Source organism: Callorhinchus milii, unplaced genomic scaffold (assembly GCF_018977255.1).
Source record: "Callorhinchus milii isolate IMCB2004 unplaced genomic scaffold, IMCB_Cmil_1.0 Scaffold16, whole genome shotgun sequence".
In the NCBI taxonomy this organism is placed as follows: domain Eukaryota; kingdom Metazoa; phylum Chordata; class Chondrichthyes; order Chimaeriformes; family Callorhinchidae; genus Callorhinchus; species Callorhinchus milii.
The window spans coordinates 5645137-5662207 of record NW_024704757.1 but is presented as its reverse complement, the minus strand read 5'-3'; the positions used below and the strand labels follow the sequence as shown (position 1 = coordinate 5662207).

Genomic DNA, 17071 nt, shown 5'->3' with positions numbered 1-17071 from the left:
GTGCCTTTGCGGGACCAGCAAAAGAACCCTATAAGTATCTAAGTGGAAAAACGTAATGAGTGTTAGAAGTTATGTATAGAAAGTTGTAGAAAAGCCAATTTTTCTTTGTCACTTAAATGTTTTTGTGCAACACAGCAAGCAATATAGGTAGTAACATCCCTAATTTGATGCAATTTAATAATAAATAATACATTGCATTTCTATAGTAGGAATAATGTTAATCTTTGCATTTGATATTGCACCTCATCAAAATGTCTCAAAATGCTTCACAAAACTTTACAGTTAATAGTGCCTTTCATGTAAAAACAAACTTCTTGAGACGCTTTACAAAATATAATTTATTCAAAACGTGCAGCTGATGTATGCCACGTGATCTGTGCTGCAAACAATGCCAACTCATTTGAACAATGTAAACACATTTGAAAACTTGGGTTTGCATTTGGAGAGGACTGTATACGTTAGGTTAATTTGGTGAAAGACTCTGGTCTGAGGAACATGTGTATGATGCTGTGTGTCCACTCTTGTAAGGGATTTATTGTCTGTTTTACAACGTTGTGCTGTGAATCAATTTGTCAAAAAGCTGAGTAATCAGTTTTGCTATTTGTCACTCTGACAGTGTTGGGGAAATTCCTTGTTTTCTGGCTGTTGGGGAAAATTAATGAGTTCAGTTGGGCAATTTAGCTGGACAGAACAGCACCACGGCGTGGTAAGACACAGTTTCACACCTTCAGTCTCCAAAATTGTGAGTTTGCATTGTAAGGTGAATTGTCAGGGTTAGGTTCTGAGCAGTGGCAAGAACTTCCTACATTGAGAGGGATTTGCTGAGTTTCTGCTGTGTCTCTTAGAAGGCTGTTTGAGACACTTGTTAAAGATTCAGATCAATGGCATCTTTACTTCAGATCAATGGCATTTAGTAATTATCTTTGAGACATTTTTCTCAGAAGTGCTTTTAGATGTTCATATGCTCTATATGAATGCAAGTTATTTTTGGTTGGATTATATTTCCAGATGCCTTGAGACCAATCTTAATCTGTGTAGTTTAGTGTTTCAAAGGCCATGTTACAAGTCTTACAGTTTTACTTTGTTGGTGCCAATTAGGCTCTCAGATTGTATCTGAGATACTCTTGCTGCAGTTTAGGATACTAGCATCTGCTAATAATAATCATCCTTGCATTTGATATAGGTATAGATATTATCAGGTTGTTGAAACGTCTCAAAGCACGTTGTATACATATACTGTAAAGTGAATTGACTATATTTTGTGGGAATAATGATATCCTAAGGATGTGTAAACTGTGCTCAGTCTAGCAACCTACATTTATAGAAATAACTTGCAATGTGTGTGGGTGCAGATACTGTAAAGCAAATAGGAAGTGCAAAATGGGTGTGTCAAGGCCTATTGATTAGGAAGCCTTTGGCAATTTGAAAAGCTGGAAGTTTAGATTTTGATGTCGGGCTGTCATAGAAATTTTTTTTGAAAGAATATTTTGTGTATCAGTTTGGCTCAGTTGACTCTTACCTTTGTATGAGGAATGTTATGGGATTGTACTCTTTACCATGAGTTGAGCTCATAATCTATCCTAAAATTAAAATGCAGTACTAAATGCATTATCAAAAGTGCTATATTTTGGATGAAATGTTAAACTAAGTTCCTGCCTTTTCTGATACTCCAGATAGATGTTAAAACATTTTATGGTGCTATTTTGGAAAAGAAAACAGTGAGTTCTAGTCTGTTGGCCAATGTTCCTCACTTATTCAAATTTACCACGAAAAAAACCCAACCATTCACCTCAGTTCTGTTTGTGATTGTATCATTATAATGGTAAATGACTACTTTTTTCATTGTGAATGAACAACTGTTGATCTGTACAGAATTCAGCCTAGGGTTAGCCAGCAGTTCTGAAACATGGAAAAATGAAGGCAAAGGCAACAGGATGTAATCAACTGAATTTATCAGATATGGGTGTGGAGCCACTTCATAGAAGCATAATTCAATCAGCAGTTGAAACAAACTTGTATTTCGATGCCGTGCATAAGGTGCATTAGTACACAAAGGCGAATGAATGACTTCATATCATGCAATTACTGTAGTGGCGTGTGTCAATTTATGGGATTACAGGAGATGACTTTTAAAAGACAACTATTGTACTTTTAATCTGCGCTGTGTGGCAAATCCAGAGTATCTTTGCTTCCCAGTTATTTTCCATGGCAAAATGTTTTTGCATAACTTGGCAAAAAAAAGTACAAACTAAAAGTTGAAGTTAAATTCTGAAACATCAAAAGATTTGAAAAGATGAAGAATGCACAACAAGATCAGATCACCTTGTTTACTAAATGCTTTGCTACAGGGCTTGAAATGAATACCGCAGAAGCTGTGACCGAAGAGAAGTCCAACGTGGCAACAGAAATAACACCCGAACTCTAATGTGTTTGAAACCTGATGCTGGAATTCAGGCTCAGGTTTCAAACGTACAGGTGCCTGTTTAAAAGAGCTGCCCTGCATTATACTATCAGTGCCAATTTGGAACTAACAATTTATGTGGGTTATGTTGCAAGAGGAATTTTATAACCTTCTGCCACTATTAACTACTCAGTTACATTTCTGGAGATGATGAGCGTCATCTGTGGTGTTCAGTACATGCTTGGTATTTACTGGAATAGATTTGATGCACCAACTCTTCCCATTGTTGCTGCCATCTGTGTAAAGAATTGGTTTCAGCCTCAGAGCAGAGTAATTGTAGAGTAAACTAATCATCATTCTTCTTTCTGGAATGTCCAAATTTTCAGGAGTAAGAACTTCTGAAGCCCAAGATTTTGCTATGGTGTGAAGTATTTTGGTTGTGTTTGTGGACAGGATGATTTCTCCAGTAGATCACTGGGAGCCCCTAGTGGAAGAAACCTGGTATCGGACTGTCGTAAACTCTTGATACTGTCAGGTCCTTGACCGACTTGAAAGTGTTTAGGAGTGGCACAGAGAAGTGACGGTCCCTTTTGGTATTTATTATTTGATCCTTTTGGGAAAATGCTTAGCACGTCTGCCTCATGGCATATGTGTTCATTGTGTTCAGACGCACAAAAAAGATGGTTCCGGACAATCTGTAATATATCGGTGCTCTTAACACACTGCGACTGTATCTCTCTTGAAAACACAGGATTTTTTATATTATAATGGGATCATACTGAACAGTCAAATAGACAGATGTAGGGAAAATGAAGTTGTAGATGTGTTTGATACGATCAACAGGATGTGATTTCTGGTATATTAAGAACCTGGATCCCATTACTCATAAGATGTGGCCACCTGCTTCCTTGAAGCAGAAAATCAAAGTTCATGTTTTTCCATTCCCTTGAGTTTTTTTTATGTAGGTCTGTGTTGAAACCTGTGTGGTCTATTTAAATGACGATCTGTTATTTTCAAATGGGTACTTGTGGGTTAGGTTAGCCTTGGGTTGGAGAACTTCCATTCTTGCACTGCACATAAAATGTCTTTTGTGGACTTTGAACCATTTCTCCCAGTCCTTTGGTTAGGCAAAATTTGCGTTCTGTATTTCAGGTGATGCAATTTGATAGCAACCACATTGCCAGTTGTTCTGGGAAATGGGGGGGTGGAGGGCATTTTCTTTGAAAAACCCACATACCACAATTATTGTCTCACCTATCCTCATGCAAACTTTCAGTTGGTTTTGTGAATCATTGCCTCTATATTATTGCATGCATATGTAAAGGAGGTACATATGTGTTTAATTTCGCTTGATGGGGTGGGCAACGCAACAGACATGAAACAGGCCAGAGCCTGCTGAGCGGAGGCTATACTGAGAAAATACTTTATGACACAGATGTCAAAGGGTTGCTGGCTCTTCATTGAGGATCTTTTGAGAGGGCTGGGTTCTTGGAAAACATAGAAATAGTTTGCCAAGAAAAAATTTATTCAATGATTTTGGCCAATTTGGTGGCAGATTCATCCTCAGTCTTGGACTTCGCAATGCGTGTATGTTTTATCTATTTTGTTTAAAGTTTGTACAAAATGTTATTTATTTTTAGCAGTGGTTAAGATTGATGTAATGGTGTCATAAATGCATTCCTCTGCAACCAGACACTAGTGTCTCTTTAAGTCAAATTATCTCATTGTTCTGTTTGCATATATAGCGTGTTGGGATCATAGATTGCCTCTTAGGTTGGTGGGGGTGATTGAATTACAAAAGTATTTGTAGAAAATTTAGATTAATGTTTAATAAATAATCCTTGCACTTGATATTGTGCTTTTTTGGTCAGACAGTCTTTGGCACATGCAGAGACCCATCACTATGCGTAAGAGTATCCAAGCCAGAAAGAAAGCTCTACATATGTATTCAATACCATCTTCCCATGGAGGTTTCCTTGAGCCTGGAATTGAATGCACACTTTCTTCAGAGGCACACATCCAATTCATCTAATTCTGGAGAGTATTATGTGCAGGTTGGCTAGAGGCAAGGTTTGGTGACCTCAGTGTGTGCATTTGGTCTTCTCAACCTTATAGGAATTATGTTAGTGGCAAGGATTATTTTGTTACAGTATTAAGATTCCTTGGTGTGTTCACAGGAGTCAACATAGGGGAAAGCCAAAACAAGCCTGTGCCAATATATGTCTTCCTGGTGGGTGGTACATGAGCTTGTTTTGTTATTTGGATTAAAAAAAATAATAAATTGGTCACTCAATCCATGACAGTTTGTGGGACACTGCTGGGTGCAATTGACTGCTGTGTTTTGCCCACAAAATATACAGTCAATTCACTTTACAATATACTCTGTGAAGCGCTTTGAGACGTCTAGAAGACGTGAAAAGCGCTATATCAAATGCAAGGATTATTATTATTTCTAGTCTATGCCATAAAATAATGGATTGTGTTCACTGCGAGGTGTAGTAATGCGTGTGGCTCCGTTTTGTTGATTTATACAAGGGTGACCATAGAACAGAAAAACAAAATAACAAGTCAATTAAAACAAATAAACTGTAATAACTATAGAGAAATAGCCAGAAGACTGAGAAATAGAGGGAATCATGAATAAATGGGAAAGGAATATTGAGGACAAACCAGTGCAGAAGTGGCTGATGATGTAATCTCAACAGTTATTTGTGCAGCTATTACTGGGTGGTGCTTGCAAGGTAAAGTTACTTGTAAGATATGTTATTTGTGTTGATACACGGGGGTGGTAACAATGCAGCACATTCTGTGGCCTCCCACTGCCAATAGTGTTCAAAACCTGAAACTTTTTTTTAAAATTCGGGAATTGAAACGCTTTCACAGAACATCAGTCGCCGGTGCAACTTCTGATCCGGGAGTGCAACCGTCTCATTGGGTGAGCAAAGCCGAGAGAGAGAGAGAGAGAGAGCACACGAATTCATGTATTAAAACAAATCTGCTGAGAGGGGAAAGTTGCTTTTGTTGCCCCCCTGATGTGGCTGAGGTCCCCCCTACTCGTCGCAGCATTTCCTTCAGGTCCAGCTGCAGCATCATGTTGAAAGTTTGCAAGGAATCAGGACACATGGCTTGAGAAAAAAAACACGACGAGAAAACGTGAGAAATTAAAAAAAAACCTCCCCCATTGCAAGTCACTGTTAAGTACTGGGTGTGTGGGGGGGGGGTTTGAAAAAAAAATCTCATACCTCTGTAGCCTCTCTTGTTTGGCAGCTTTCCAACTTCCTGTGTGATGTCATGGTTTAGATTGGCTTCTTCGCTCTGCAGAGCTTCTGCTCTGAGCTCCTGGCAGCTGAGTCAAAAGGAAAGAGAAAAGCCGGCGTTGTTGGCGGTGGCTTTGCACAAGGAAGCAAATTGCCATTGGTCTGTGCCAGAGTGGCCTGGGAGGGGGGGGGTGCAAAAAAAAGGGGAGCAGGAGGGCGACCGAAAAGCATTGTCAAGCAAATCGGCAGAGCGAGCTTTTGCAAAGCGGTGTGCAAATTGCAAGTCTGCGAATAGGGGCCCCGAGGAGAGTTCAGCGAAGGTCTTTGAGTTTGTGCATGAGACTTCCCCGAAAGGCACGTCACGCCTCAGCTGCACTTCTGGGAACTCATGGACAGGAGTAAGTTTTGCAATGTTAAAGGAGCTCGGACAAAATGCATTATTTTACCTTAAGTGTTGCGTGTGTGTGTGCATGTGTGTGTGTGTGTGCATGTGCGTGTGTGCATGTGTGTGTGTGCGCGGGTGTGTTTAGAAAAGTTAGATGGAGCTCACTCGCTTGCAGAATTTTTTGAGCTGACTTGTTTACTGCGAGGGAAAGCAACCCTGTTGCACAATCAACATTTTTTAAAAAAAAATTATATTAAAAAAAAACCAGTAGCTTGCTTGCTGCACACTTTAAAAGCAGGGAGTTACCGTGAGCTGCAGAGACGAATGGAACCAGCTCCTCGGGAGGCTGGGGTTTGCTGCCATTTGCACGGTTGCATGCAATTTTCACCACTTAAAAGTGACCCTGCGTGCCTGTGTTTGCAGGGCCTGCGTCGATCGGTGCTCACATCTGCAGTACAGAGGCTTCCCTATTCAAATGCACGCTGTTTAATGGCCCCACTGTTCTTAGGAGTGTTCATTTGGAACGGAGCATTCGCTTCCACTCCAGTTGCTCATGTGCTGGTTTGCTTGATCGAGGCAGTGGGATTGCTGATTTTTTTTTAAAAAAAAAGCGGTTTGCCTTGTAGAAATTCGATGCCATGTTCTCAGGATCTACGTTTGCATTGCCTCGGTTGTTGTTCGTAGAGCTGTGCATTAGTGGCATGATAAAGCAGGATGCTGATAAAATAATGTGTCGGTGCAATATTTTCACTGTTGCCGTTTTTAAGGACGCTTCATGCAATTTTGAAAGTGCACTTTTTGATCTAAAGTTTCAGCGTTCGTTTCAAAGCAGTGAGGAGGCAATATATTGTCCAGCTGCAAAAAAAAATGCTTTAATTGTGTGATGGAAATGGATGGAAATTGATATTTTACTCCAGTTTGGTGGCCTGGTCGCTATTGGGTAATCTTAGAGTAACAACTGGCTGGCTACAAGAAGTACAATGCAGCCCACTTATTCTCAGGCAAAAGAACTTGCTTAATGTTTTTCCATTTTTCTTTCTGCTTTCTTGGAATCGCAAGTTTCTTTGATCTGTACATTTTTACATACCAGTTCCTGACTGAGTAGGAGGGCAGGTGTTGCCTGCCTTTTTATATAGAAAAATTCATGTTTAATAACATTCGAAGCACCTTGTGCATATTCGGTCATCTTTCTGCCTTTGTATATGCCACATTGTTAGAAACCTCACCAGCACATATATATTATATATGGTCTTTAAATTTGAAATGCAATACATTAGTGGTTTTCAAGAAATATTTTGAAATATAAACCCAAGTACAGTGTGTTATTATTATACTTTGCACTGCATCACCTGACTGTTGTTACTGCTTTTGTTCACCTTCTCTCCAATTCTTTGCAATCTGGCCCATGTCCGGCACAGTAGGCCTTTTGTCTAAAGTCTCTCAGTTTAAAAAAAATGTTTAATGTTTGAGTTGCATTTGAGCATTCTAAAGCTACGTGCCAATACTTTGCACACTATGCCAATATTTTGTACACGGCCTATTAATATTTATAGGTTTGCATAATCACACTAACTTATGCATCATATAATCTCCTGTTTTCCTTTGCCCCAGTACAAATGGTGGATGAATCATCCCAAATAAAAATTCTTGTGAATAAGTGATTATATTTTTGGAATTTAGATTTGCATAAAGGAAGTCTAAATTGTAATAATAACCTTTTTTCTCTGTTGAATTCCCTTTGCTCTGTTTTGACAGTTATTGCTTTGCAAGTATTCACAGAAGAGTGAGGGTTTGGGGAGGGAGGAGAGAAAGAATACCCAGTTTCCATTTGCTACTTGCTGCATGTTGAGAATAGAAACTTGCTGTGTAAGGGTAATATGGGTGCAAATCTCTGCTTCAGACCAATGTGCCAGCAAACCATTGGGCCTCTCTTAAAGGAAGGATTCATAGATTAATTCAGTATTGCATTACTTTTGAGACTTGCGAGGTTTGTGTGCGTGCGTGCGTGTGTGGAGGATGTATGACCATATTTAGAAGCAAACATACTTAACAAGCTTCTCACACCATTGAAAGAACACTGTTAATCTAAGTGTGAATAGCTTCTGTATGTTCATTGTTCTGACTATCAATAAGTTAATTGGTTTGCTGCAGGTTCCCCCACTTCCGTTGTGGAGAGAACAGGGAAACGTGTTGGCATAAAAGTAAATAAATAAAAAGTAATAATAATTTGGTCACTCATTCCACAAATGTTTGTGGGACCCTACTGTGTGCAATTGGCTGCCCATTTCGCCCACAAAATATACAGTCAATTCACTTTACAGTATATTCTGTGAAACACTTTGAGACATCTCGAAGACGTGATAACGTGCTAACTCAAATGCAAAGACTATTTATCACTATTATTAAAAGCTATCTCATGTTTTTTTCAATAGCTTGTGAATGCCCTACGTGTGTGAATGCTTGCTGCAGTCCCGATACAATATTACAATAAATTCCTGAAGAGGGCTTTGAGACGTTTAAGATGTTATAGGTGGTTTATCGAATGATTATTATTATAATTGTAATGCTGGTGCTTTCCACTCCAAACATTGGTACAAAGCCAATGTTGCTTTTTCTTTGTCCCATTGCAAATACTGTAACTGCAAAAAAACAGTCTAGGAACAGAAGCTGAGGTCCTTCACAGCCTCGCACAACCCTCTCTGTCAGATCATCTGTGACTCTATTCCCATGCCCACTCCTTCAACTCATGCCACCCACACTCCCCCACACCATGAAGTGGCAAGCTTTCAACGCATTTCCCCTTCCCTTTAGAACTCTCTCTTGAAACCCCTCCATCTCGCCCTTTCCTGCCTGCCTTGAAATTTTGCCAGAATGCCTCCTCTTTGCATGTTTAGTCACCTTTTTTTTTAAAAAATAAGAGATTTAAATTGTGTTAACACCGAGGGGTCTTTTGTTTGAGGAACAGAGAAGGGATTTCTGAACCTGAGCTTCTTAACAGTGTAGTAGCTATTTCTGCAGCACAGCTTCATTGTCCCACGGAATCACAGTGGACCTGGACAATGATGTTGTAGGTGAGAAACTAACGTCTCAACCGGGTAAATTCAGACACCCACAAGAATCGATTTTCACAGTTACCAACTAGGTTACTGAAACCCACTCTGCCATGGTCTGCACGATCCCATGGTACTATTCGGGGGGGGGGGGAGTTTCTCCCAGTGTCCCAGCCAGCAATCCCCCAGATAAAATTGGTTACTGACATCATGGCTATTTGTGGGACATCGCTGTACACAAATTGGCCTCTGCATTCTCCTACAAAATATGCAGTCACTAGACTTTACAATAAAAACTTTGATTTGCAACAACTTGGTGACAAAGGATGCTGGTGCGCTTATATAGTGCATCAGATAGGACACAGGGATGTCCCTTCTCAGTCGCATGTTTTTGAAATGAGACACCAACAAAAACTTGCTTTACATAGTGCCTTTCACGTCAGTCTCAAAGTGCTTCACAAAGGCGATGGGGCTCATTGAGCAGGGAGGTAATGAGGAGAAATTTAAGGAGTTATTGTCACCAAGAGGTGAGGTGCTGTGCTTTTGTAGTGTGTGGGAAGTGGCAGTCGGAAAACAAGTCAACTTGCACTGCTCTTCTGCTCCTCCCGGGCAGCTGCTTAAAGAATCAAGTTGATGGAAAAAGGGAAAAAAAAGATTGAATGAATGGGAGAAACGTATCAAATCTGTACTAAAAGAATGACACGTTTAACAAGTGTTCAATCTTTCCTTGCGTGACTGTTCAGCATGAAGTAAGGCAGTAACTTTGTATGCTGTAAGTCTACCTCAGCTGCTGGAACACTTGTGATTCTGGAGCATCGTAGCCTGTGATTTGGAATAGGTACTGAAAATATCTTGAGCGAAAGGTGTTTATTTTTGTCTGGGTGGAAGCTGAACACTGTAAACCTTGCTCAAGTTTTAATATTGCAGTTTACTACCTTGCTGCACTGGGTGGATTGCACAGCCTTTAAAATATAATAGTTCACTTTTGCATTAAAAGCAAAGTGAGGTTATTTCTTTAATTAAAAAAAGCAAGACTCACTTGCCTTTGTGTCCAAATGGTTAGCGGAATCAACTTATTTTTCCTATATTTAAGCAATCTATTTTGCAGAAGAATTAATTCTCCACTTTGTGTTTCTCACTCCTCACCCATCCTTTGCGATTATCAGAATAAAACTGGTTACGACACTGGGTGATATCATTTAGGAGTACTCAGCCATAGGTGCAGTATTCGAGCCGTAGAAACCTCTGGACAAGAAATTGATTGAGGGATTCAAGAAAGAGATGGGTAGATTCTGTTGAATTGGATATATCAAAGGATTTGGCAATTGGGATTAGGTGAGGTTGTATGCAGTGCAATGGAATGAGCTCATTGGACTGAATGGTGAGTAATAGTTTTAGTGAGGAATAAATTGGGGTATAACATGCAATGTTAACTATTCTATGCTATTAAATACCTTCCTTGTTCATACAGGTTAGGAAGTTGTCTCTTTCTGCCATTGAGCAAAAATGTAGTTCCTGTTTTAGCTGATCTGGTTTTAGAACAAGAGAAGAAAACACAATATTACAGTGATCTGGATGCAATTGGGTACAGTATTGGTGTTCAGTGGACAGGACAGTGTACAATGTTCAGAGCTCCACGCCAGACAGCAGATGCTGTCTGACCTGCTGAGTGTTCCCAGCGATCTTTGTTTTTGTAGCAGAATCAAACTGTTACTTGAACTGTGAGTAATTTATACTTGTGGCCTGTACATTTCAAAATAATACTTTGTGCTTATATAACACCCTTCATGTAGCATAATGTCTTGGAGCATAGGGTTAGACATCGAGGAAGGAAGAGGTAGGTTTCCAGATAGGATTTAAATGTAGATAAATAGGGGACAAGGTGGAGGGATGGAGGCAGGGAGTTACAGGTTATAGGGGCATAGTGCTGAAAACTGAAATGAAACCTACTGACATCTCATTTTCCTGTATCGCAATTCGGAAATTGAGTCGATAGGAGAGTTTTTTTTATGAATGAGTTCTCAGAAAATGATAACAATTCTGATGTTATCTAGATCTGTAACTGTCTATCATTTTATTTTGGTGCTGCCAGATAGCTTGTTCTGGGCTAGAAGCAATTGAGCATAATTATGCAGCACCATAGCTATGTGCTATCATTCTATGGACCGTTTTGGAATGGAAGTCACAATTATTTCTGATGCAGGGTCAGATATGTAGTTCAGAAGAAAAAAGACCGACCTTTTTTAATGTAATCTTTATGTAAGGGAATTGCAAGTAGGGAAGAAAGAAATTATGACACAATTGCTTTATTGTGAATTGGAGGCTTCCCTGGACATGGTGTATGCGCATTGAAAATATTTGTGTCTGTTGGATGCATTATTGCTTGCCAACTTGTGTGAATGGGTTGTGTGAAATGTGTGATCTGAAATCAGTTTGTGTAGGTTTTACAACTACAACCTGACTTTAAAGTATATAACAGATACCCAATATTTTCCAAAAAGATCAGAATTTTCTCAGTAAACTAAAAGTCCCTGGAAGAATTTTTAAAAATATTTACAGTGTTTACTGGTAAATAAAGACTGAAAATGACATTTCATTAAAGTTTTTGCGGAATTTTGTTCCTGTTTTGCAAATGTTGCTTCTTATGCTTGCTAGGAAGCACTATGCTGCTCAAAGTCAGGCTCCCAGCTATGTTGTCCAGAAAATGAAGTCAATTTTTTCTGCCCATGGTGCACATTATAACTACATGGCTGCTATGGATCAATAGTTTCTCAGCAGACAATAAGCACATTGCAATTGAGATGCAATGGTGTGGAAAGATGACTCTTTCCCCATCCCCCAGTATAATGTTATCCTTCACTGTTACTAACTTTGAAACACACATTATTTATTTTATAGCATTCCATGCCAAATATTTAGAGTTATTTTAAAGGAAGATACTTAAAGCAAAATGAGAAGATTTTGATAAAAGGCTATTGGGAGTTAGACTTTCAGCAATATAATAATCCTTGCATTTGATATAGTGCCTTATCCCATCTTCAAGATGTCTCAAAGCGTTTCACAGAATATATTGTAAAATGAATTGACTGTATATTCTGTGGGCAAAACACAACAGCCAATTGCGCACAGCAGTGTCCCACAAACAGTCGTGGATTGAAGTGACCAATTTTTAAAAACATTTTTTTTGAAGGAATTATACCCATGGAAAAGCAATCTGCCAGTTGACTAACAACCAAGCTCCTACTTACTGCCAGGTAAAAAGGGGCACATGGAGTAAGGAAACTTGCCCAACATTTTGCCCTGCCAGGAATCAAACCCAGGTCCTTTCGTTTGCGAGGCAAGCACTCTAACCACTGAACTACAGGACTCCACGTATTTTGTAAAGTGTGCGAAAGGAGCTGATTTCCTTCACTTGTTTGATTTTCTTACTTTAGGTTGTGTGAGGAAATGAGAATCCATAATAAAACTTCCCTGGTCAACTCTTACACGGAAGATCAGGCTTTCTGCTTAGGTTTGCCACTGAGCTAATTTGTGTGTGGCAGCAGTGGGTGCAGGGGATAGGGAGGGGGTGACATTCAATAATTTATAAAAATGGGCACATATCTACTAAGGTTAATGAAATGCAGTCAGGTTGAAGCAAGATATTAGCCTATTTCTTCACTTTTGCTACAGCAAGCGATGTTTCACGTATTTGTAATGACGTTCCAGGCTCTTGTTCTTCTATCTCACTTCAGTTGTGCCAGTGTGTGTGTATGTGTCACATCAGCTGTGCCTGGGACAGTTTGATCCCGCACTTGAGGACTGCTGATGTCCGTGCCGCACTTGGTAATAATAGCTTCGAGAGAAAAAGGGGAAAAATGTGGAAGGAGAAATGGCACAACAACAAATTATACTTGTATAGCGCTCTTTATTTCGGAAAGACGTCCCAGGGCGCTGGACAGTAGGAGAATGGAGGTGGGAAGGTGGCCAAAGGCATGGTTGAAGAGGGAGGTCTTTAGACGAGACTTGAAAGAGGCAAGAGGGGTTGAGGTGGAGGGATTGCGGGATAGAGTTCCGGAGTGTGGGGGCAGAGATGCTGAATGGCCAACCATGATGGTTTGGGCACAAAGATTACTTGAGAGTGAGCTGCCAGTGGCACCGCACATAATCCTGCAAGGATAACCAGGAGACAGAACCAGGAAGTAAAATTCAGTGAGTTCTGTGGACTCAATGTCCTGTACCATGGTACATAATTGGGTTGCAGCGAGACAGAATCAATCCTCCGTTTCCTGTTCAGATGACCGTTCAAAAGTCAGGAAGGGCGGGACGCAGTGAACAAATAAAAAAAGAGGAAAGCTGCAGAATTTTTAAAAAAAAGTTGAATGCAACCACCTGCTTGACAGAATATTTGATTTGCATATTCAGAAATGTCTTCTTGCCGTGTGTTAATTTGTTGCAGGCAATAAATGCCAGCGAATTGTCATCTGGCAGCGAGTCACAAGACACCACTGAATTGATGGTGTAAACTGTTCAAACGGCTTATGAAAATCCACAGAACTGAATTTCAATTGCTGCCTTGAACTCTCTGCCAGAGTTTGTTCATCTTAATATTGTTCATAATTTAGTTTTCTAAACATTTCTTGAACCATTGTGGTGGGATGTGTATGGAGTTGAATAGGCTGTTGAAGAAAAACCGATCCAGTTAAGAAACTGAGCTGAATACATAGTATTCATATATTGAATGATAGTTGGGGGTGGGTGGGGGGGAAGTATATTGTGATGGTTACGCAATCAAAATGATGATATGAATGAGGTGTTTAAAACTTGTAAAAGTTATCAGATGTGTTCAGGCTCATTGCTTTTGTACAAACTGGTGTAACTGCTGATTTTTTAAAATTTCATATATAACTCGTTACCATGTGGAAAGTCCGTCTTTGCAGAATTTATAGCTGTTGTGATTGAGGAATTGTACCACTGAGTGATGGGATGAGGAAGCAATGACTGACAATTAATTAATAATCCTTGTATTTGATATGTGAGTGAGAGAGGACATGGTCAGTGAGACTGAAGCCCTCCTTGGGACGTCCTCCCGACGTGAAAAGCGCTATATCAAATGCAAGGATTATTATTATTATTTGTGCTGTGATACTGAATTAATCACTATCCTGTTGTACTTGGATGGGAAGAATTGTATCACATGAAAATCAGTACAGGTTACTTCAACTTTTCTGATTTTCTTTCAGTATTTCAATCTAATTCAAATAGTGCATGTCCAGATGGAAACAAATTGATTTCAGAACTTGATAGGTTAAAATTAGGTTAAAGCTCCCCTCTCGACTCTCTTCCCCCTCCTCGCTCCCTCCCTTCCCTCCCCTCACCCTGACCATTTCCCCCCTCCTCGCTCCCTCCCTTCCCTCCCCTCACCCTGACCATTTCCCCCCTGCTCGGGTCATGACCCAACTGTGCAGCGCCTTGGGACGTCCTCCTGACGTGAAAGGCGCTTTATAAATGGAATCTTGTTGTTGTTGTTGTTGTTGTAAAATTTGATCAGGGCTAAAGTAGTATAGGAATATTTTTTGTGGGGAGAAGATAGAGAAACCCCACTGAGCTTCTTAGTTTAGCACATTTTGAAACTGGCCAGCTACAAAGGACTCACTTCCCCAAACAATAACTAAACTTTGTACTAAAGCTTTCATTCAACAAGTAAGTGAAACCAGTTTGCTCCGGCTGTTCTTCATACAACAACAACAAAATTACATTTGTATAGCGCCTTTCACGTCGGGAGAACGGCCCAATGCACCGGACAGACAGTTTCGGTACAGTTGTATAACTGGAGGGAAGAGTTAAAGGAAATGGGTGAACAGTATACTTAAACAAATTAACATTTATTAATAATACCGAATGCTTCTAATACCTTCAAACTCCAAGGGTAATTTATTGGGCTCAAACTATCCAATTTGCTTTCAAAAGATCTGTAAACTTAATATAGTTTCACTTTTTGTTCCTAATTGCAAGGGTAGTTTCTGTAATCCCTCCTGACCATATTATCATCTTCCAGGTTCATAACGCGTATTTGGATGTGAATATTAACCTAGGCCACTGGCATGCAAACCTTTTTGGTTGGCATGAAAAATGGGAACTACCTGGACCTGTCCGAGAGGGAAGATGTGTATGCAATGTCACTATTAGAAAAGTTCCCTCCTCTTATCGAAACCTATTGGCATTAAGGCATGGTGAAATATGTCCACTGGGTCCCATGGTGTAACTGTCAAAATCCATTTAATTTGCTTTTGTCATCCAAGAAAGCATTTGACCAAGAAAATAATGAAGATGCCAATCGGGTTTACAGGGAACTCAATGTACCTCCACCAGATGTTGAATTACTGGTATACAAATGGTAGAACAGCTTAATGAAATATGAAAGGCTGATGATTTGCCTTTGCAATGCTGCCTCTCTGCAATGCTGATGCAAAGTTTTTTTTAAACAAAATGAGGCAAGTGTAATTTGTTGTTGTTTTGGCTTTTCCTTTTTCTCATCAGCCTGGAGGTGTTTCAGAAAGCTTGTGGCTTTTACTGTGTATATTGTTAATTTAGGATTAATTTGTCGCCCTATTAGGGCTCAGTAAGTCCTTGCAAGTTTGATGTTGGTGTTTGCTCTCTATTTAAACAAAAATTATATTAATGCATATTATTAATTTACACTAAATGGGGGGTACGACGACGAAGGATGTTGTGTTATGATGTTTTAAATCACCAGCTGAGGTAAACGATGGGTGTCTTCGGAAGAATATAAACCGGAACGAGTTTCAGATTGTACAATGGAAATGCTTCCATTAAGAGACTAGTTCAGCTGCTGAGTGAGGAACCTCCGACCTACTATCCCCCTACTTACCTGCCCGTACCCTCCGTTCCTCTGGCTCCGGCCTGCTCCACATCCCCCGCCCTAACCGCCCTACCATCGGTGGCCGGGCCTTCAGCCCCGAGGCTCTGGAACTCCATCCCCCAGTGCCTTCGCCGCCTCCTCCCTTTCCTCCTTCAAGGCCGGTCCCAAGACCTTTCTCTTTGACCGAGCCTTCAGCTCCCCTCTCGACTCTCTACCCCCTCCTCGCCCCCTCCCTTCCCTCCCCTCACCCTGACCATTCCCGCCCCTCCTCGCTCCCTCCCTTCCCTCCCCTCACCCTGACCATTTCCCCCTGCTCGGGTCCTGACCCAACTGTCCAGCGCTTTGGAACGTCCTCCCGACGTGAAAGGCGCTCTATAAATGGAATCTTGTTGTTGTTGTTGTACTACTTACTGTGTGTAGTTCTAGAGACAAAACTCTTGTCTTACACTGTTATTTTTCTGAATTAGACTTCAAGATGGTCTTGTGACAGTATTGTTAGAGCACTGAGGCCCTGACCCCTCCTCTCACTCCCTTTCTTCTCTCTCCCTCTCTTCCCCCGGGCCTGCTTTGTTTAAACATTTTAAACTATTTTGGGTTTAGTCAGTTTTCAAATTAACACTTGCAGAATTAGGGAAGATTATAGTCTTGAACTCATGGTGTACGTTCAAAATATCTTATTGAAAGACATTTACAAGTGCAGCATAAAATGCAGCTCCTATAAAGTCAAAAACCTCTCAAAGTGCGTCCCACGGAATTGCTGACTAGTGCAGTGAATGTATTTCAATGGATTTCTGCAGGTTGTAAGTTAGTATTGATTCCTCCCACTATCATGGATAAGTGTACTTATCTTTCACCAGGAGCTTAATACAAAGTTGGTCCAGAGTTGATCTGTCCCCAGTTTGTACAGTATAGTAAATGTTTGCTCCCATGTTTATAAAGCACTCAGAGATTTGTAAAGTGTAGTGACTGTGTATTTTGCAGGCAAAAGGTCTGAAAAAGATTTATTGTATTGGGAAAGTGGAGAGGAGAAGAGACAGTTTTATATCTAAAAGTTTCAAACGTTTTGTTATTGCCAACAATAGTTTTTGGCAGCTCATTGTATTCTGTGCCAAGCCT

At 40.3% G+C, this 17071-nt stretch overlaps 1 protein-coding gene across 2 annotated transcripts in view; it reads left to right on the top strand.

The window, feature by feature from the left end:
- Nucleotides 1–17071, top strand: part of map2k6 (mitogen-activated protein kinase kinase 6) — a 44590-nt gene that overhangs the window by 2228 nt on the left and 25291 nt on the right. The window contains exon 1 of one of the 2 annotated variants that reach the window (XM_007903507.2): nucleotides 5612–6056. The exons of the other annotated variant lie outside the window; for it this stretch is intronic. Coding sequence (XP_007901698.1) covers nucleotides 6047–6056 — 10 coding nt within the window. The 5' untranslated portion in view covers nucleotides 5612–6046. Of the gene's footprint in view, nucleotides 1–5611; nucleotides 6057–17071 lie in introns of those variants that run through there. 2 annotated transcript variants of the gene reach the window in all.